The 23,038-nt window shown below is 47.1% G+C and overlaps 1 protein-coding gene across 1 annotated transcript in view; it reads left to right on the forward strand.

Annotated features, from left to right (window-relative positions):
* LOC147637294 (putative oxidoreductase C215.11c) overlaps positions 1–23,038 on the forward strand; it is a 117,193-nt gene that overhangs the window by 57,778 nt on the left and 36,377 nt on the right. Inside the window, exons 2-3 of the mRNA XM_086800933.1 lie at positions 10,983–11,148; positions 11,276–11,528. Of these exons, the coding sequence (XP_086657059.1) occupies positions 10,983–11,148; positions 11,276–11,528 (419 nt within the window). The remainder of the gene's footprint in view (positions 1–10,982; positions 11,149–11,275; positions 11,529–23,038) is intronic.

The following is a 23,038-nucleotide window of genomic DNA, read 5'->3' on the forward strand; positions in this document are numbered from 1 at the left end:
AAAGTATTACAATGGATTTCATTATGGACTTGCCACGTACCCAACAGGGTAATGATGCAATTTGGACAATTGTGGACAGGTTTAGCAAGCAAGCTCATTTCTTGCCGGTCAAAAAGACCATCAAAGCTGAGCATATGGTTAAAATATATCTTGCACAAGTGTTCAAACATCATGGGATGCCGAAGTCCATTGTGGGGGATAGAGATCCCAGGACTACAAGTCTCTTTTGGCGGGCCTTATTTGATAATATGGGCACCAAATTGGACTTCTCATCAGCTTATCACCCTCAAACGGATGGGCAAAGTGAGGCTGCAAATTCAGCCGTGTTGGATCTCTTGAAATGTTATGTGGCGGATCAGAAGTCTTCTTGGGAGAAGTACTTACCGCTTGTGGAATTTGCATACAACAACACGGTGCATGCATCTATCTACGGGAAAGGCCCGGTTTGAGATTGTTTATGGTAAGGTGGTTTTGCAACCCATCCTTCGCACAAAGGATGAGATATTTGCAGCTGATGAGTATGTAAGAGACTTGGATATTGCGTTTGCTCGGGTGCGGACAGCCATTGCAAGGTCACAAGACAAGCATAAAAAGGCTGCCGACAAGCATAGAAGGCAATTGGATGTTAAAGAGAATGATTGGGTATTGCTGAAATTTGAGAAAGCAAGACTTGCAAAGAGGCCTGGCAAAGAGGGTGCATATCCTAAGCTTGCAACCAGGTACTATGGGCCTTTTCGAGTGATCGAGAAGATCAATGAAGTGGCTTTCAGATTGGCATTACGTAGTCATTGGCACATACACAATGCTTTTCATGTGAGTCTCCTTCGCAAGTATGTAGGGCCAGAGCCCTGTGAAATGGTCATTGAGGATCCACTAGAAGTGGATGAGCTTGAGGAGATCTTGCAGCCAGAGCAGATTGTGTATCACAAGGAACGCAAGCTTGCTACAGGCAAAGTTGTGAGGCGTTACCTTGTGAAGTTTAAGAACTATCTTTCCATTGATGCTAAATGGGTAGATGAAGAGTTCTTAGGAGATTGCCCGCAGTTACTACAGGCATATTTGGATGCATTTCAGTTGTGGACAACTGTTTAGAAGCAGAGGGGAATGTCACCATTTGGCCATCCGAATGGTTCACTCTTGCTTTCACACTATGTACATATTGGATTGGTGTCCATGGCTTATGGAATGTGCCTATGCATGTGATTGACATGTGTCATGCTGTATAGTTGGATATGATATTCCGCTGGGACTTGATGTTATCATGCCCGGAATATCTGGAGGACTTGGCTTTCCGCTGGGACTTGTGCCTTTGTGTACATGCCCGAAAACGCCTGGAGGACTTGGCTTTCCGCTGGGACTTGTGCCTTTGTGTACATGCTCGGAAACGCCTGGAGGATTGGCTTTCCACTGGGTCTGGTATCGCATATACTTGCCTGGAAACGCCTGGTCTTATATGGTTTCATGAACGGAAATTGTTCATGTCAATGCTGCATTGCATAGCATCTTTATGTGCTTGCCTGCAAATGAAATTGCATGCTGTTTTCATGTCTGCATGACCTATGTGTAGTTCCGGGTAAGGGGACGCCCGCCCGTGAACCGTGCGTGTGAAACTGTCTACTGACATGGTTGTGTGGCATGTGAACAGGTGGTAAGTATTTCCCGATCTAGGCTCAAATAGTCCTTAGGACTTTTCCAATATTTATAAGTGAGTGCGTTCCCATTTCATTAAAGTTTGGGCGCCCAAAAGTCACTTATAAATTATGACCTCTTCCAAGTTCACACTCACTGAAGTCCCGAGGCGGACAAGACTCAATGTCCAGGACCTGATCCTCCCCTTTTACTCATAAATGGGCATCTCCCCATGTCCCTTCACCTGATTGGACCCCAATTCACTTACTTATTAAGAGAAATTCGTGTTTTTTCTTCATGAGGATATTTGGAGGCTGAAAACTCTGTTTTTCCACCATTTCTCTCCATTTCCAAGCTCTCCATAGCCATACCCAACTTGCTAGGGTGTTTTCCAAGCTTCCAAGAGTGTTTCCAAGTGCTAATCACTCTCCTCCTCACTCCCAATGACTGAAATTCAGCAAAACAGCTCTCATTTTTGCTGTAATTTCTGGTCTTTTTGCTGAAAACCGTAATTTCAGCCTTCCTTTCTCAAGTTGAACCATAGGGGAAGCTTTCCCAAGGTTCCCTTCATCCTCTTGAAGACTTTTGTCGCGAAGGATTGCGGCAAATCGAAGATATCAACACTTCTAAAGCTTCCAACGCGAAGGCTTCCGCTTGCAACAACTTCTATGAAGACTGGTAAGGTAATTGGACAATGTATTGTCATTACTTACTCAGTAGAAGGGCAGGACTCCTTGTTTAGCCGCCCTGTGTAGTATTTCTCTTGTCCTATGTGCTCTTGAAGATGTTGCTAGAGCCAATGGTAGAGAATATGGGCACTGAAGTCGGGCCGGGCATCAAGGCAGCTCCTTGGTGATCTACATCGATATACCATTGTTTTCTAAATGCTGAATTTCATATGCATTGGCATGGAGGATTTGGCAATGGATGCCCGTGAAACTATGTATTGAATTTCTCCAATAGTAATACAATTTACTCAAGGGAGGGGTCGGCCGTTCCGGCTCATTGTGTGCCTCTTGTCAATTCAGCAATTTACTACTTGTATTTGAGCAAGTGTCCTTCAAATCTTAGTGTATTTAAGTGTATTGATTAGCATTGTGTTCAACCAAGTTACACATGGCTTTATACAGGACAGTTGTGGGGCAGGTACGTACTACTCAGGGTATATCTGAGATGGTTCACTCCACTATTGGGGTGAAACAGGGCTGCCTCCTTTCTCCCACCTTATTTGGGATGTATGTGGATGAGGTTTCGGACTATGTAGAGCGGGAGGGTGACATAGGAGCACAGCTAGCAGGGACATGGATTCCGTTGTTATTGTATGATATTGTGCTGATCTCAGATTCTCCAGAGGGGATGCAGCGTCATTTGGATGCATTGCACACGTTTGCACAGGACAGTGGATTGTCTGTTAACCTTGGTAAAACCAAGGTGATGGTGTTTAACACCACAGCACAGTGGGGTAGGAGGTCAGTACCCACCTTTACATATGGTCAGGAGACAGTGGAGTATACAGATGCATATACTTAGCTTGGTGTGGTTTTTAGTGGCCCACTATTTTCCTTGAGGAGAGCAGCGGAGACCAGATTGACCAGAGCTTATGGAGCATTGGGGAGACTAGAGAGGATGTGTTCGCAGGTTTAGCTTCAGGAACCTCGAACAAAGCTCAGTCTCTTTGACACTTTGGTCACTTCAGCCATGTTGTATGGAGTGGAGATATGGGGACCCTCAGTGGATCACCACAGCCGAGCTAGTAGCACCGATGGATGGAGATGTATGGAGAGGCCTTTGGTTTCTATGATTTTCCGGATGATTAGGGCCAAGGCCTCCGTACCACATGATATTATCCGTGCAGAGATGGCTGCCCCCCCATTGGTAGTAGAGGCACTCACTCGATCAGTCTCCTTTATACATAGCACTTGGGCTCTCCCTAGAGACAGATATGCTCGCTTAGCCCTGGAGTCTTCACGACAGTTGTTGGCATCACAGGGAGAAGGATCATGTTGGTATGCACAGATGACAGCTTGGTTCCAATTGCATGGCTTTAGTGTGGACAGGCTACCTCCATTTCAGTATTCCCTGGATGCACCCTGCCTCTCTCTCACACAGGCAGAGATTACCAGACTTATCAGGCAGGACTTGACTCAGCTAGCTGGACACTAGGAGGACATGGATACAGCTGACACACGAGCTTGGTACAAAGATGGCTTTCTATAGAGATCATCTTCTCCAGCTTACGGAGGATGGGTTTGTGATTAGACCCAGCTACATGGATACTCATCTTTCTCATGGGGTACAGTGTTCTATTGGTCAGATGCGCACATCCTCACACCAGCTAGAGATTGAGACTTGCAAATTCAGAGGAGTACCAGCTGCGGCCAGGATTTGCCAGTTGTGCCAGATGGAGCATATGTCACTGTACAGTATATTATGAGATACGAGGCCGTTTTCACTGCCTGTTCAGAGAGGGTTTCGGACCACTTTCCAGAGTCATGAGATACCAGGATGAGAGATGCCTCGGATTATACTTGCTGGAGCTGCGTAGACATAGAGAGGGTCTCTTGAGAGGGAGGGGATCAGAGAGGGAGAGACACCTACAGAGGCAGATTACAGACTTCTTTCGACCAGAGGTTGAGCAGTCAGGCCAGCAGGCATTGTAGCTAGCCCCAGAGTATAGCCGCACCAGAGGTACACTGATTGATCGGGCTATAGAGTTGGGGCGGTCCAGGCGCCCCAAGATGAGAGGCCCATCTCGACACCAGCGGAGACCACAACAAAGGATCAGGACCATACTAGCACGGCATGGGAGACGTCCAGTCAGAGTACTCACCATGGAGGACATTGAGGATATCCGCCATCGACTGATGAGAGACATCTTTGGATAGTGATGTATATGATGCTTACCTTTGTTGTTGGAGTTTTCCTTCCTAGATGTTATCCATTAGGAGCTTCTAGTACCTTACTTTTCCTCATAGTTGTTTCAGTTTCAGTTAGTTGTTTAGTTGCTTTAGCTTTTCTTACACAGACATTGTATCAGATCCACCAATTGTTGTAACCTTTTTGGTCTCATAGGTCATTTTGGCCTTTTGAGGACGTTAATATATCATTTCATCTCTCTCTCTCTCTACCAGACTTATCAGGCAGGACTTGACTCAGCTGGACACTAGGAGGACATGGATACAGCCGACACACGAGCTTGGTACGAAGATGGCTTTCTATAGAGATCATCTTCTCCAGCTCACGGAGGATGGGTTTGTGATTAGACCCAGCTACATGGATACTCATCTTTCTCATGGGGTACGGTGTGCTATTGGTCAGATGCGCACATCCTCACACCAGCTAGAGATTGAGACTGGCAGATTCAGAGGAGTACCAGCTGAGGCCAGGATTTGTCAGCTGTGCCAGATGGAGCCAGAGACAGAGTTACATTACATATGTCACTGTCCAGTATATTATGAGATACGAGGCCGTTTTCACTGCCTGTTCAGAGAGGGCTTCGGACCACTTTCTAGAGTCATGAGATACCAGGATCAGAGATGCCTCGGATTGTACTTGCTGGAGCTGCGTAGACATAGAGAGGGTCTCCTGAGAGGGAGGGGATCACAGAGGGAGAGACACCTACAGAGGCAGATTACAGACTTCTTTCGACCAAAGATTGAGCAGTCAGGCCAGCAGGCATTGCAGCTAGCCCCAGAGTACAGCCGCACCAGAGGTACACTGATTGATCAGGCTATAGAGCTGGGGCGGTCCAGACGCCCCAAGATGAGAGGCCCATCTCGACACCGGCAGAGACTACAACAGAGGATCAAGACCATACTAGCACGGCATGGGAGACGTCCAGTCAGAGTACTCACCATGGAGGACATTGAGGATATCCGCCATCGACCGATGAGAGACATCTTTGGATAGTGATGTGTATGATGCTTACCTTTGTTGCTGGAGTTTTCCTCCCAGATGTTATCCATTAGGAGCTCCTAGTACCGTACTTTTCCTCATAGTTGTTTCAGTTTCAGTTAGTTGTTTCGTTGTTTTTAGCTTTCCTTACACAGACATTGTATCAGATCCACCAATTGTTGTAACCTTTTTGGTCTCATAGGTCATTTTGGCCTTCTGAAGATGTTAATATATCATTTCATTTCATTTCATTTCATTTCTCTCTCTATTTTTTGCACATCTTCATTCAGTTTGTGCGTTAATTCCGTCGCGAAACGAGTGCTGATTTTTGAGCATTGAAGTTACCGATTCTTCTCCGAAGCTTCCGCATGTTACAGTGGTATCAGAGCCCACTTCAAGTGCAAAGATTCAACAAAGAAACCAGAATTTTTTCTCGCTCGTGTGGTTGGTTTTTAGACGCAGGTGGACTACCTCTTTTGGAGTGACTCCTGTCCCTCGAAGGACGGTTGGTTTTCAACCTCCGGACGTCTCCCACACAGATAGTGGATGGTCAGATTGCGTTCCGGAAAGGAAGTGCATTTTCCTGCTATGGGGAGCTTTGACAACGAGAGAGATCAAGAACCATGGGACTAGAGTGCACCAGACAGCCTAGCTAGGTCACCAGGCTTGAGTGTTACAGACATGTTTCAGCAGATGATGCGAGCAATCGCAGAACAGACAACCAAGTTGAATGAGTAGAAGGCGCAGATCTTGGCTCTGGAAGAAGAGTGTACCCGTTCTCTAGCGTCGCGTTTTCCATCTCCTCCTCCCTCTCCTTCCGTATCCCAGATTCCAGATCCTCGACATAGGGACCCTTTTGCGGGGTCACAACCGCAGCCGAGCTCTTTGCTCGAGTTGTAGATGCGTGCATTGGAGATCCGACAACGAGAAGACGAAGCCATGCGACGCGTGAAACACCAGCGTTACCTCAAAGCTTTGGACGCCATATTGACATCGGCGGTGCTCTCGAATCATTTTCCCGAGCAAATGAACTTGAGTAAGTATAATGGTAAACTCGATCCCACAACTCTCTATGCATGGTTGCATCAGTTTGAAGCTTACTTTGCCGCAGTTAGAAAAATAGATACTGACAGAGTGATCTTAGCCAGTTGGTACTTGGAAGGCGAGGCAATTCCTTGGTGGACTCAGTGGGCTCATGCCCACACCAGAGTAGGTATGGCAGCTTATGTGTGGGACGAATTTGTCGGCGACCTTAAGCAACGATTTCTACCGCCCCACTACCTTGAGTGACTCGAAGACGAGTTCAGGGGAGCGCGTCAGAACGCGCAACCAGTCCTTCAGTTTGCCAATAGAATTTCGACTTTATGTCAGCAATTAGGCTTATCTGATACGGACAAGAAAGGACAGTTTTTGTATGGCCTTGACACGCAAATCCAATGGGAGGTGCGTATGTTTAGGCCAGCCACCTTTGAAGATGCGCTCTCGCTTGCGCAGAGTGCAGAAATGAAACATAATGGTGGCAAGCCCAAGACTTCTCAGCCGGCTTCTCCCAGGGCTACCACCTCGGGGGGCAAAGGCCAGAACCAGACGAGGTCTTCCCCAAGACAGAGCCCGGGAGCCTCTGGCTCGAAGAACTCGAACAATGCGTCTAAGCTTACTCCAGACCAAAAAGCGGAGGCAGGCAAGACAGGTGGCAAGTTGAGTGCTGAGGAGCTTTCTCAGTACAAGGAGGAGGGTAGATGTTTCTTTTGTCATACAAATTGTCCTAAGAAGCCACCAAAGCCCGCCGTCGCTGCCTCCACAGCTTCCGTGGTGAGCTCAGCTCCCACACAGACCCTAGCGGCTACCCCAAGTTCTTCAAACCCCGGTGCTTCAGTTGGAGCAATTATTAGCCGGGAGCTCGAAGATAAGCAGAAGGGCGCCCATGACCAGGAGTATAAGCGCAACGAATTGCTCAAGTCCTTTGGCTACATAGGTGGCCAGAGAGTCGTTGTCTTGTTTGACAGTGGCAGTACGGAGGACGTGGTCACGAAACAGGCTGCTAGGCATGCCCGTTTCGATTTGACTTCAGTGGACAAATAGGTTGAGGGTTTTAGCACAGGCATGACAACGAGCGTCAAGTATGAAGCTCTAGGTGCTGAGTTAGTTATTCAGGGCATAGAGTTTGTGCGTGATTTTATGGTTGCCCCTCTTGTAGGAGCAGACATAATTTTGGGTATTCAGTGGTTTCACAAGTTTCTTCCAGATGTCAAGTTGGACAAGCACACGTTCCAAATCAATCGGAATGTGTCAAACGCCCTAGTGACCATTAAGTGTGAGCGAGGAATTCCGAACTTTCCGCTCATAAGTCACTTGCAGGCTAAGCAAGGAGTCAGGAAAGGCGCACAGTGTGCGATGATTTACATCCAGACAGCCTAGACGGTGGCCAGTGCTTCCGAGAAGCACTCGGTTCTCCATGAAAAGTTTCAGAAGATTTTTCTTGGGGATAGCCTCCCTCACCAGCTCCCCCCGTCCAGACTAGAGGACCACAAGATTGATTTCCTCCCAGACTCGGAACCCCCGAGCAAGTTTCTGTATCGAAGGCAATGGAATGGGAGTTGGACCGCCAACTCCAAGAATTGTTGCAATTTGGCTTCATCCGCCCCAGCGTGTCGCTATTTGCAGCACCGATCTTATTTGTCAAGAAGAAAGATGGGTCTTCCCGTTTGTGTGTCGATTATCGTGCACTCAACAAGTTGACTATCAAGAGCAGATTCCCGATGCCTCGAATTCATTATATTCTCGAGAGGCTGAATGGAGCAAAGGTGTTCTCGAAGTGGATATCACCAGGTGTGGATTGTGGAGGGGGACATACCCAAGATAGCCTTCCGTACGGAATGGGCCCACTATGAATTTGTGGTCATGCCATTTGGCTTGACAAACGCCCCAGCTACATTTAACTGCATGATGATGCGTGTTTTCTGGGATTTGATCGGAAAGTGTCTGTTCATATTTTTGGACGACATACTGGTATTTTCAGCTACGGTTGAGCAGCATGACATTGATGTGGAGAAAGTCCTTAAGTTGCTGGAAAGCAACGAGCTCTACGTCAATGAAAAGAAGTCGGAATTTTATCTGTTCTGGGTGCATTACTTGGGATACATAATTAGTGCTGAAGGCATTCGACTGGATCTGGTTAAAGTGGCCGAGATTGTTAATTCGGAAGTACCTCAGACAGCCTATGACATCAGATCATTTGTGGGTATATGCAAGGCATATTTCACCCACATCGACAAGTTTTTTGACCTCTCGACAGATCTCACCGATCTGCGAAAGGGAGTGAAGACAAGAAGGCAAAAGATTCGAATGACTCCACGAGCGTTGGAGGCATTCAAGAACCTCAAGGTGGCTTTATCAGAAGCACCTTGTTTAGCACTTGCCTCGTGGGACGAACCATTTCAGGTGATCACTGATGCCAGTAACATCGCAATTGGAGGTGTATTGCAACAGAATGGTCATCCAGTAGCTTACATGTCTCGTAAGTTATTGCCCGCAGAGAAAAACTACTTAGTCTATGATCGTGAACTCCTAGCAGTTATACAGGCCTTGAAACATTGGAAACATTTTCTGTATGGCGGTGACTTTGAAGTTCACACTGACCATCAGGCATTATGCTAGATTCAGACAATGCCAAGTGCACAGTGGAGTGATCGACAACACCGCTGGAGGCAGATATTCCAGCAATTCGGTGGGATGATTGAGTACCTTCCAGGAAAGGCCAATCGAGTGGCCGATGCTTTGAGCAAGAAGGGACAGGTGACTACGATTTAGACCACTAGACTTGATCTTGTTGGAACCACCCCCATGAGGGCCAGGAAGGCCTTGGCTGAACCCACCAGCCATGGAGGGGCTGTAGGACAGCCTAGGGGCAAGCTAAAGGCAGATTTCAGGAGATGCAGCCTTTGTGTGGCTGTAGGGCGCAGCCCATACAGGCTGCACAGCCCTAAAGATGTTTGCAAAAGCCTTGTCCAGCCACCCAGAAGCAGGCGCATGATGCCCATCCAGTCAGGGAACAAAACGCAGCATTTTATGTGATTATTTTCAGCATTAAATGCTGGAAATTCAGTCGTGGGAATAATTTATGCTGGCCGCCTGGTTTAGAACTGGCTGACTGCTATTGTAGGAGTAGTATAAAAGGGTGAGCCCACAATCCCATTATCTCATCTCATTTCTCACCAAGAGCGCAAGCATAAAGAGGCTAGACAAGCCAAGAAGGTGTCAGAATGCGCAGCGGAAGACTAACGCACGTAGGAGACGCATCACCAACGAGCACCATGAACACCCCCAATGGGCACTGCAGCATCCCTCCACCGGGCTAGCATCCCTCCACCGGGCTCCCATCTCCCGGTGAGCTGCCTCCCAAAACACCGGCCGGAGGAGATGACTATGACAAGGTGCCATTCTAGCCTATATATGGCTCTTTCAACTTCCCATGCTTCCACTTATGGGATAATCCAAGGCACCTTCTAGCCATAGATCACATGCTCGAAATCGCCTACCTTCCAACACCCTCCCTCGATTCGAGCTCCGCAAGCCACCGAGGCGTGAGGGGGTCGCCCAGGACCGCACACGCCTGAGCCGCCCAGGACCGCACACGCCTGAGCCGCCCAGGATCACACACGCCTGGGCTTTGATACCATGTTAGAATGTGCAGCGGAGGTCTTGAGCTTCATGCTTCAATCTCTCTGCTTGCTGATCCACAACAGCCAGCCTTTTTTAGAAAAGCACAGGTAAAGCTTAGAATTTATGCCAAGTTCAGGAAGCATGAAATTTTCTGTATCAAACAAGTTTTACATCGTTGATGCTGAAATGTGTACTGCTGTCCAAGCCCACTTTGCTAATGTAGAAGGTAGGTTCTAAGTGTGACCTTTCAATTATGGTGATGTAGATTCGCCTTTGGTGTTGCTTTTGCAGGCCCTTTTATGAAGTTTAGGGTATTTGCAGAGAATGTGTAGGGTTACTAGAGACTTGACGGAGAAATGCTGCTCGCAGCAAGGCTGCACTAGAAGTCCCAGTGATTGACGTGGATATGTCTTGCAAGAGTGCCGTGATTTTTCACATAGGATTTCTAGGAGAAGAACATGCTTTATTCTAAGGGCTTATGAAGAAGAGCATTGGATGAGGCTGTTTTAAAGGGTTTTTTACAGGATAGAGCTGGAGCTGCATCGGGGGGTTCTTAAATGGAGCATAGGAGGGAACGAGTATGGAAGAAAGAGAGTATAGTTGACTGAATCTGACTTTCTTTGGGAGGGGGTTCTATCAATATTTGACCAATTCTTTTGAATACCTATGGTGCAATGAATTTTGTTTGATTATCTGTGATTGATCACTTTATAAATATTGAGCCTTGCCACTATTTTTGTCTGGATATGTGTTCTTGTTTTGTGGAAATAATAATCTTTTTCTTTGATTCTTTTCAGGTCCTGGCCACTTTAGACAGTTGAAAGTTGGTGGTCAACTTGGGGATCTCATTGTCTCATCTCTTGGCATTGGAACCTTTGGGGGTAGTGAGTATGAAGAAGTAGACAAAGACTATGTTAAGACAATAATAAGAGGCTTCAACCTTGGCATCAATTTTATAGACACGTAAGTATTCTGGCCCACTTTTGGAGTGTCAAATTTACAAATCCAGAGTTTGTGCCAGCATGCTTGCACACGTATAGACATCCTGTTTGTGCATTTATGGTGGTGGTGTTGTGGTGGATCCTTTCAGAGCAAGCAATTATCGCAGCATGCACAGTGAGCTGGCAATTGGCCAATGCATGGCAAGAGCTGTAAATCAGGGTATAGTAAGGAGAAATGAAGTAATTGTGTGTACAAAGGGGGGTTTCCTCTCTTTTGATTATAGAGAGAGTGTTGAACCTCGTACATACATCGAAGACAAATATGTTAAAACTGGACTTTTTCAATGGGATGAATTTGTGGGAGGCGTGCATTGCCTTTCGACACCATTTGTTATGAACCAGGTGAGATTTGGTGCAAGCCAGCTAGATGCTTCTCTGTATATTATGTTTTTGAGATTATCTTCGATTCATGCCCTATTGCAAGCATAAGAATGATGCATCCAAGCATGGTATCTCCAGGCATTTTATCCTGAAAACTTAAGCTTTAGGTAAAATCCAATCATCCGCAACCTTGCAAATTTTAAGACTTATGACAGCTCTCAAGACCAATGTCTTCCCCTCTATAGAATCAGGTTGTCGCGTTAGCTCGATGAACCTTTCTCTTTAGTAATTTGGCCATAGCCAGGAAGATTTAAAGACATTACAGCAGCAATTAATGTAAATGAGTAATTCATGGTTCAGTCTTAGTGTACAGTGAAGTAGTGGTATCACAAAAAGGTCAATTTCCTTCTTATGTGAAGATTTTGACCAAGAAGCGCAAACAAAGGCTTCAAGGAACTGGGGAGGGTAGTCTCATCTATGAGGTAGTTCCCTCCGAGAGCGGCCAGCCATGGAGGGGACTACCCTCCCCAGTGTTTTCCCTCTTTTAGAGGCTCTGAGCATGTGCTTCAACCCGTTGGCTGGTTTTTCATATAACTAATAGAAGGATATTTTTCTTGGAAAAAAAAGGCTTCAAGGAACTGAAGGCCTGTTTGGGGCTGTTTTCACAGCCCAACAGGTGTTGGAGGTGCCTTGGACATGCATCCATAGTTGGGACACAAGTTGGGCACAATATGAACATAAGAAATGACCTTTTGGACAACTTTTTGGTGTCATAAAAGGGCTGGCTGACCGACCAGCATCATGACACCCTATATAAGTGTAGTTTAGGGTTCATTTTAGTCATCTCATATCATCTGTCACGTGCACGCCCGTGCCATGGCATAAATCTCAGCGTATTCCCTGGTTTAGATAGCATCTAGGGCATTAACAAGGCCCATATGGTCTTATGAGCAGTCGGCAGCATCATGGGCATTGTTGGCAGCATGAACCACATCAAGGCCACGTGTGTGAACTGAATCAGCATTTAATGCTGATTTCATCAGGTCATGGACATATGTACAGGCCGACAGCTCCTTCTCTTGGCTCTACCAAGGTCTATATAAGCATTAGACATCAAATATTATCTAGTCCCTCTTTTGGGCTTAGGTCATCATGTAGGTAGTAGATGTGCATCAGCCACCTTTTGGGCAGGCCAAGGGCCTCATGAAGTTTTAAGTCATACATCTTTTTGTACCATAGTAATATACTGAATACCAACAGCCATTTCTCTCTCTCTCTCTCTCTCTCTCCCCTCTGTCTAATCATTTCATTAAGCATCCCATAATCAGGCTTAGGGCTGGATCACGGAAGAATGCATCCGTGCATGCTACATCATCAGCCCTTACACACATACAGGGTGAATACAACTGTTTGTTGCAGTCTTCAGCCCTTAATGCAAGCAACATCTTGAGATCATCACAAAGCTGTGAATCAACAAGTTATCTATGCATAACAAGGATCTGATCCAAGATCCAAGTTCATCATTGTAAATATTCATGTTTTGTAATACACAACATATTAGGTCTATCTCTACTTCTCTCTTGTGTCTTGCTAAGTTTTGACGAGTGTTAATCCGTCATGTGCTGAGCATTAAATCATATGTTTGTCTCTCCGCCTTGTCACTCATGTGACAAGGAGATAGTCGGACTCAATCCACATCATCAAGTCCTAGAGAGTCTCTTAAACGATTAGCTTCTTTGAGCCTTACATCTTGATATCTTGCGGAAATCTTTAAATTTTTTTTTTTTTTGGGGGGGGGGAGCTTCCCCTGTGTGCTATTTTGGAGCATGCAGAATCTTACAGATAGGATTATACTTTGATAAGGAATATTCATCAGCTTGGTTCTTTAACGATTGCACAATGTAGATGAGATGAGAGAGAGAGAGAGAGAGAGAGAGAGAGAGAGAGAGAGAGAGAAAGAAAGAAAGATTTTATTAACGTCTTCCAAAAGACCGAACTCGGCCTATGAGACAAATCGGAGTACCTGTATGGGGTATCCTCTGTCATCCCAACAAAATGAAAAAGTACTGAATAAAAAAGCTGAATCTGGGTGTGCAGGGGATGGAGCTCTATTACTAGGAGAATGCAAAGCTATATGCATGGAGTATACAATCATGATATGCAACCTAGCTAGCTCCATCCTGTACCATAGCTGTATTAACGTCTACTAGAGGCCGAACTCGACCTATGAGACAAATCAATGTACAACTGTCAATGTCTTCTGGATGTCCAGAAAAAAAAAGGACAAAATGAACATGAAATAAACTATGAAAGTATTGAGAGAGAGAGAGAGAGAGAGAGAGAGAGAGAGAGAGAGAGATTTTATTAACGTCTTCCAAAAGACCGAACTCGGCCTATGAGACAAATCGGAGTACATGTATGGGGTATCCTCTGTCATCCCAACAAAATGAAAAAGTACTGAATAAAAAAACTGAATCTGGGTGTGCAGGGGATGGAGCTCTATTACTAGGAGAATGCAAAGCTATATGCATGGAGTATACAATCATGATATGCAACCTAGCTAGCTCCATCCTGTACCATACTGGGGGTATAAAATGGTATACATCAGTGAAGGGGGTGTCCACAGCTCCCTGAAGAACATGCCTGGGTGTGCTCTGAAGCGAGCCAGTCGCTCCGCACCCTCTCTGTGAAACTGAGCTCTGATCTCTGTCATCTCTCTCTGGTATAGGCCTGGTGTCCGAAAGCCAGGTGTCCTCTGTCTCCTGCGGGCTCTAAGTGTCTCTGCTCTCTGGAGAGTAATTCCCTGCCGTGTAGGGGCTGGGAGGGGTATGGATCTCTGAAAAAATGTAGTAATCTGTGTCTGTCGCCCCCCCTCTGGAGCTGTCTGAGCCTGTAATAATGTCTCTCTGTGGCGCTGTATGTCTAGAATGTATCTCCCCAGTATGCGCTGGTCTGCTGCCTCAAAGATCTGGCGTAGGGAATGTGGCTCTCTGAATAAAATGGGATATCTCTCTCTCATGGCTGTATATGCTCTGCATTTGCATACATAATGCTCCTCACTCTCCACCTCCTCTCTGCACAATCTGCATACCCTCTCCTCTCGGGGGATCCGTGCTGCTCTGCCAGTCTCAATCTCCAATCGGTGTGATGAAACTCTGAGCTGACCAATAGCCACTCGGGAGCCGTGTGGTAAAAAGCCCTCCATGTATCTAGGCCTCTCTATAAATCCATCATCAGTGATACTCATGAAGTGATCTCTGTAGTATAGCATCTTCGGTGGAAGAGGCTGTGTAGGCGATATCCATGTCTCTCGTGTATAGAGCTGCCATAGATCCTGTCTCAATACTCTGTTCCTCTCACTATGAGAGACGGATATGTGGTGCATCCCTGTCATACTGGAATGGTGGTAGATGATCCATGTCTAGGCCATGCTGTGAGAACCAATGTGTGACCTGTGCATACCATGATCCTTTGTCTCCTGCCTCAGCCAAGTGTCTAGATGCCTGAAAAGCTCTGTATGATAATCTGTCCTGTGGCATCTCTCTGAATCTGTCTAGCAGGCATATAGTCTGAAATATGGCCTCTACCATCATAGGAGGCGCAGCAAACTCTGCTCGGATAATGTCATGAGGTACTGACGGTTTGCTGCGTATCATGCGTGCCATCATGAGGGCCTGTGGTCTCTCTATCTGTGTCCACCAATGGGTAGCAAGGCCTGGCGCCCATACTGCTGCTCCATACATCAATGCCGGTGTGACTAATGTGTCAAATAGCCACCCCTTCGTCCGGGGCTCCTGAAAATGCGCCTGGTGGCACTGTCTCTCTAGCATAGCCAATGCTGCATATCCCCGTGTCAATCTAGCTCTGGCTGCTGAACCCATGGTAAAGCGTGTGGCTGCTGCAGAGAAGGTAACCCCTAGGTACACGTATGATGTCACCACCTCCACCTGGCATCCTGCGAGAGTGAATGTCAGCTGACTCCTGCCCTGTCTCGATGTATGAAAGACCATAACCTTGGTTTTCCCAAGGTTCACAGTAAGACCCCTCTGTGTGCAGAAATCATGGAGTGCATGTAGATGCTGCTGTAGACCACCTGGGGACTCAGACACTAATACAATATCATCAGCATAGAGCATAATATGTACTGAGGTACCTGCTAAATCAACTCCATCTCCGCCTCCCCGTGTAATGAAGTCAGCCACCTCATCAATGTATAACCCAAATAGCGTGGGGGAAAGTGGGCATCCTTGCTTCACACCAATGGTGCTAGAGAGAAATGAAATGAAATGAAATGAAATGATATAGAGAGAAATGAAATGAAATGATATATTAACGTCTTCAAAAGGCCAAAATGACCTATGAGACCAAAAAGGTTACAACAATTGGTGGATCTGATACAATGTCTGTGTAAGGAAAGCTAAAACCAACTAAACAACTAACTGAAAACTGAAACTGAAACAACTATGAGGAAAAATACGGTACCAGGAGCTCCTAATGGATAACATCTGGGAGGAAAACTCCAGCAACAAAGGTAGGCATCATACACATCACTATCCAAAGATGTCTCTCATCGGTCGATGGCGGATATCCTCAATGTCCTCCATGGTGAGTACTCTGACTGGACGTCTCCCATGCCGTGCTAGTATGGTCCTGATCCTCTGTTGTAGTCTTCGCCGGTGTCGAGATGGGCCTCTCATCTTGGGGCGCCTGGACCGCCCCAGCTCTATAGCCCGATCAATCAGTGTACCTCTGGTGTGGCTGTACTCTGGGGCTAGCTGCAATGCCTGCTGACCTGACTGCTCAATCTCTGGTCGAAAGAAGTCTGTAATCTGCCTCTGTAGGTGTCTCTCCCTCTCTGATCCCCTCCCTCTCAGGAGACCCTCTCTATGTCTACGCAGCTCCAGCAAGCACAATCCGAGGCATCTCTGATCCTGGTATCTCATGACTCTAGAAAGTGGTCCAAAGCCCTCTCTGAACAGGCAGTGAAAACGGCCTCGTATCTCATAATATACTGGACAGTGACATATGTAATGTAACTCTGTCTCTGGCTCCATCTGGCACAGCTGACAAATCTTGGCCTCAGCTGGTACTCCTCTGAATCTGCCAGTCTCAATCTCTAGCTGGTGTGAGGATGTGCGCATCTGACCAATAGCACACCGTACCCCATGAGAAAGATGAGTATCCATGTAGCTGGGTCTATTCACAAACCCATCCTCCGTGAGCTGGAGAAGATGATCTCTATAGAAAGCCATCTTCGTACCAAGCTCGTGTGTCGGCTGTATCCATGTCCTCCTAGTGTCCAGCTGAGTCAAGTCTTGCCTGATAAGTCTGGTAATCTCTGCCCGTGTGAGAGAGAGGGAGGGTGCATCCAGGGAGTACTGAAATGGAGGTAGCCTGTCCATACTAAAGCCATGCAGTTGGAACCAAGCTGTCATCTGTGCATACCAACATGATCCGTCTCCCTGTGATGCCAACTGTCGTGAAGAATCCAGGGCTAAGCGAGCATATCTGTCTCTAGGGAGAGCCCAAGTGCTGTATAAAGGAGACTGATCGAGTGAGTGCCTCTACTACCAATGGGGGGGCAGCCATCTCTGCACGGATAATATCATGTGGTACGGAGGCCTTGGCCCTAATCATCCGGGAAATCATAGAAACCAAGGACCTCTCCATACGTCTCCATCCATCAGTGCTACCAGCTCGACTGTGGTGATCCACTGAGGGTCCCCATATCTCCACTCCATACAGCATGGCTGAAGTGACCAAAGTGTCAAAGAGCCAGAGCTTTGTTCGAGGTTCCTGAAACTGAACCTGCGAACACATCCTCTCTAGTCTCCCCAATGCTGCATAAGCTCTGGTCAATCTAGTCTCCGCTGCTCTCCTCAAGGAAAATAGTTGGCCACCAAAAACCACACTAAGGTAAGTATATGCATCTGTATACTCCACTGTCTCCTGACCATATGTAAAGGTGGGCATTGATCTCCTAACCCACTGTGCTGTGGTGTTAAATACCATCACCTTGGTTTTACCAAGGTTAACAGACAATCCACTGTCCTCTGCAAACATGTGCAATGCATCCAAATGACGCTGCATCCCCTTTGGAGAATCTGAGATCAGCACAATATCATCAGCATACACTAATAGCGGAATCCATGTCCCTGCTAGCTGTGCTCCTCTGTCACCCTCCCGCTCTACATAGTCTGAAACCTCATCCACATACATCCCAAATAAGGTGGGGGAAAGGGGGCAGCCCTGTTTCACCCCAATAGTGGAGTGAATCATCTGAGATATACCCTGGGTAGTACGTACTTGCCCCACAACTGTCCTGTATAAAGCCATGATTCCCCAAATCAGCTCTGTGGGCACTCCCATCTCCTGTAGTCTGCGCATTAGTCTGGCTCTCGGTACTGTGTCAAAAGCTTTGCGGAAATCCACAAAGCAACAATAAATCCTCCTGCCATATAATCAGCCCTCCTCAATAATAGCTCTGAGTGTCAAGATATGGTCAAGAGTGGAGAAACCTCTCCTGAACCCTGCCTACCCTGATGCACGTATGCCCTCTCTCTCTGCCCATCTACTCAACTCCTGCTCAAGAATAGATGCATATAATCTAGCCAATGTGTGACCAATCATGATGGTACGATAATTCCCAGGAAGCATAGGATCCCCTGACTTGAAGATAGGCACAATCGTGGACATATTCCAAGTCTCAGGAAAACCCTCACACATGGCTCGGTTAAACATCATAGCAATAAGCTCTGCAAGCATATCTCTGGCATGAATAAAGTGCTCTGCTACCAAACCATCATGATCATATGCTCTCCCAGTCCTCATCCTGTCAATAGCTTTCCTTACCATCTCAGCAGTAAAGAAAGCACACGTCTCTGGGCATGGCTCCGATGGGGCTGGCAGGGGTGGCTGTCCTGGTGCTGTGTACAGGGATGCTGCATACTCACCCCAAATCTCTGTGGAGGTAATGGCTGGTGATGGTGAATGCTCATGGAATAGTCTCCATGCCTCGCCTGAGTCCTGACTCATAAACAACTGGTACAAATCTCTCTCTAACTGAGCAAGCTAAGCCCTCTTCTTCCGTCGCACTAGGTGCCGGAAGGTAATCCGTGACTGTCTGTGAGTGGTAACACCCATGAGCACCTCTCTCTGTAATCTGATCCTCATCTCTCTGCACTCCTCATCATACCAACTGTTCTGGGGCATGTTCCCAGATCGTCTCTGTGTAGGCTGACTATGGGGATATGCCTCTGATGCTGCAGCATGAAGCGTCTCTATGAATATCTGAGTGAGCTCATCTAATGGCCGTCCCGGCTCCTCGGCACATAGGCGTCTGTATATCTCATCCGTGTATACGGTGTCAGTCTCCCTCGTAAAGGTATAACGAGTGTGTGTGGAGACCTGTCCCAATGGAGCGGTGCTGAACTGAAATGTGAGAGTGAAGGACAAGATAGCATGGTCCACTGCTATTCCAACCGGCCTAGTGCCTACCATAAAATCCTGAAAAGAGGGAATGAGACTGGGCTGAGCCATAACATAGTCCACTGTACTAGCACCATGCCGATGTGGAAAGCTAGTGAAACCGCCCGATGTCGGGAATCTCTGTAGGCCATTCAGGATGGCCAATCCATGTGCAGTCCCCATGTCTATCAAATACCGCCCATACACTGTGTGTTCCTCATCCTGTGAGAGTCTAGATAGGCCCATATCCCTAACATCAAGCTCCCTCAACATCTCCTCTGAGGTATCATAAAATACTGTCTGGTTATGGGCGGTCCTGGCATTGAAGTCCCCCAAGAGAATGATGTCACCATCCCTGGAGAACTCCCAAATGTCATCATCCAAAATAGAAAAGGGAGACTGCCCGCTAGGTGATGCATACACTGATGTACTAGGAGCAAAATAGCATATAGCAATGTAGAGATATCTGCCGGTCTCTGCCCTCAGTCTAACCCACATGTACCTAGCCTGCTCATCTCTGCGGACTATATGTATCAGTGGCTGTAGCTCCTCTCTAAACAATACTACCACTCCTCCTGAGCCCCGTCCTCTATGCTCTGAACGAGTCTCCTGTCTACAAGCTGTCTCCCATCGGTATCCACTAACACGTGGCATGGACTGTCCAGGAGCCTGATGCGTCTCATAGTAGAAGATGATGTCCCTCCCAGTGAAACTATCCTCAAAAGCCCCTACATCAAGGCGTAGAGATCCATTAGAGAGAGAGAGAGAGAGAGAGAGAGAGAGAGAGAGAGAGAGAGAGAGAGAGAGAGAGAGGGGGGGGAGAACAAAGACAAGTACACCCAATTGGATCCCAAATACCCTTGGAAGGCCTCTCACCAAGGATTGGTGTATTTACTTTATTGAATGATGAAAAAGACTGACTTCTTGGAGATCTTCCTTGGCTGTAATTTTGCAGCTTGAAAATGACCTCAATCCTTGACCTTCAAGTTTACCTTTTGCCTCAGACTTCCCTTGGCTGTCCTGGCCCTTGAAGTTCTTTAGCACTTTGTGAACAATGAGACAAATCAATGTACAACTGTCAATGTCTTCTGGATGTCCAGAAAAAAAAGGACAAAATGAACATGAAATAAACTATGAAAGTACTGAGATGAGAGAGAGAAAGAAAGAAAATAAGAAAGATATATTAACGTCTACGAGAGGCCAAAGTCGGCCTATGAGACAAAAAATAATACAACTATGTTCTTCCGGTCATCGGAAGAAAAGAAACAAAAGAAAAAGTGTGCATGTGTCTGGATACAACTGTGAATCATCATGGATCGGTGGAGCCCATATACAAACAATATAAGGGGGGTGGGGATGTGGATGGAGTGCTAAGGTAAGATGCATCTCTATATGCTGAAGGGGTAGTACAAGCATGCTATGCAGATCTATGTCTAACTCCATCCAGTGCCATAAGAGGGATATAAGATATCATACATCGCCGATGCTGAGGCTGTGAATGGCATGAACATGTACCCTGAGTCTGAATGAAAGCGAGCTAGCCTCTCCTGTGTCTCCATCTGGTGTCTCATTCAGATAGCTGCTATCTCTCGGTGACGGAGTCGGGGTGCTCTATGTCCAGTCTGTCTAGGTCTCCTCCTGGCTCTCAATTCCTCTGCTCTCTGTGCGGTCACCCCACGTGGTACGTCAGCTGGCACAGGCATAGCTCTCTGGAAGAAATCTGTGAGCTGGGACTGTCTCCCATCCCTAGTGGGAGCGGGTGTCTGGAGGAGTCTCTCTCGAGAACTATGAAGCTCTAGTAGTAGTCTGCCAAGCTGTCGCTGGTCCGAGGCCTCCATCAACTGATGTAGTGAAGAGTGCTCCTCAAACAATCCTGCATATCTATCTCTGACCCCTGGTGGGCTCTATATCTACATACAAAGTGATCCTCAGTCTCCACCTCCTCGCGGCACAATCTGCATATCCGCTCAGCTCTAGGAACCCGTGCCGCTCTCCCAGCCTCTATCTCTAGTTGATGTGATGAGACTCGCAGCTGTCCAATAGCAACACGAGAGCTGTGGGGCATGTATACATCCATGTACCGCGGTCGATGTATAAACCCATCCCTTGAGATGCTCATAAAGTGGTCTCTGTAATACAGCATCTTCGGTGTAGTGGGCTCTCTGGTGCTGTCCATGTCTCCTGTATGTAGTGCTGCCATATGTCCTGTCTCATCACTCTGTTCCTCTCATTGAGAGAGAGGTAACCCCGTGGAGCAGACTGATCATACTGAAAAGGTGGCAACCGCTCAATGTCTATACCATGATGTAAGAACCACTGTAGCATCTGTGCATACCAAGATCCAGTGTGTCCAGCCTCGGCCAGCTGTCTGGATGCCTCAAAAGCTCGGCGGGATAATCTCTCCATGGGCATCTCCCTCATCCTGTATATAAAGGAGATCGTCTGGAACAATGCCTCCACTGCCATAGGTGGTGTAGCAAACTCAGCTCGAACAATGTCGTGCGGGACGGATGGTTTGCTGCGTATCATCCTCGAGAGCATCAAGATCTGTGGTCTCTCCAGTTGTACCCATGTGGAGGCTGCAAGCCCTGGTGCCCAAACCGCTGCTGCATACATCAAGGCTGGTGTCACTAATGTATCAAAGAGCCACCCCTTCGTGCGGGGTTCCTGAAAATGTGCCTGATGACACTGACGCTCAAGGCCAGCAAGAGCTGCATACCCCCGGGTCACTCTGTCTCGGACTGCCTGAGCCATGGAGAAGCGTCCAGCTGAGCTAGTAAATGTGATGCCAAGGTAAACATAAGAGCTCACCACCTCGACCCGCCCTCCTGCTAATGTGAGAGTAGTGTGGCTCCTGACTGCGGGTGAAGTGTGGAAGATCATAACCTTGGTTTTCCCAAGGTTCACTGTGAGCCCCTGCTGTGCGCAGAAGTCATCAAGAGCCACAAGGTGTCTTTGAAGCCCAACCTGCGTGTCGGATACCAAGACGATGTCATCAGCATAAAGCATAACATAGACAGTAATACCTGATAGCTCAACCCCAGAGCCTCCTCCCTGTGTGATGTAATCGACCACCTCATCAATATAGAGCCCAAAGAGCGTGGGGGAGAGCGGGCACCCCTGCTTCACACCAATGGTGCTAGCAACTGTGTCGGACAAGCCTCCTGGGCATCGGACTCTCCCAAAGAGAGAGAGAGAGAGAGAGAGAGAGAGAGAGAGAGAGAGGAGAACAAAGACAAGTACACCCAATTGGATCCCAAATACCCTTGGAAGGCCTCTCACCAAGGATTGGTGTATTTACTTTATTGAATGATGAAAAAGACTGACTTCTTGGAGATCTTCCTTGGCTGTAATTTTGCAGCTTGAAGATGACCTCAATCCTTGACCTTCAAGTTTACCTTTTGCCTCAGACTTCCCTTGGCTATCCTGGCCCTTGAAGTTCTTTAGCACCTTGTGAACGATGAGATAATTTGACCCTTGCCAAGCCTTTGCTTTTATATTCACAAAGGCTCCGGGTGTTGTTATATCTCTGATTATACACATGTGGAGGAACACCATGGAAGGGTGGTGTGTGTTCCAGGCATGGTTTAGTACTTGGAAGGACTCCATGGAAGGATTGAGATCCTGGTGTGAGCTCCTGGCATGATTGGTTACATGTGAAAGGACTCCATGGAAGGATTGATATCTTGGTGTGCTCTCTTGGCATGACTCCGTACATGTGGAAGGGCTTCATGGAAGGGTGGATACCCTTGTCTTGACTGCCTGGGCAATGCTTGGTATTTCTGCTTGTGATTGTCCATGGGTTCTAGGGATGCTTGGGAACCCTGTGGACGCGAGTGTGCACACTTGTGCGTGGTCTTATGTGTTTTGCAGGTGGTAAGTGACCCCAAACTCAATTTACAGCTTATATTTTATTATACTAAGGTTTATGAGTGCAGGTGTTCACATACACTTAAATTTGGGTGGACAAATTATGAAGTGTTCACATACACTAAAGTTAGGGTGGACCATTTTTAAAAGTGTTCACATCAAGAGGACTAGTTTTTAATGAAACTTGGCCATTA

Source organism: Cibotium barometz, chromosome 7 (assembly GCF_041138505.1).
Source record: "Cibotium barometz isolate CiBa-2024 chromosome 7, ASM4113850v1, whole genome shotgun sequence".
Taxonomy (NCBI): domain Eukaryota; kingdom Viridiplantae; phylum Streptophyta; class Polypodiopsida; order Cyatheales; family Cibotiaceae; genus Cibotium; species Cibotium barometz.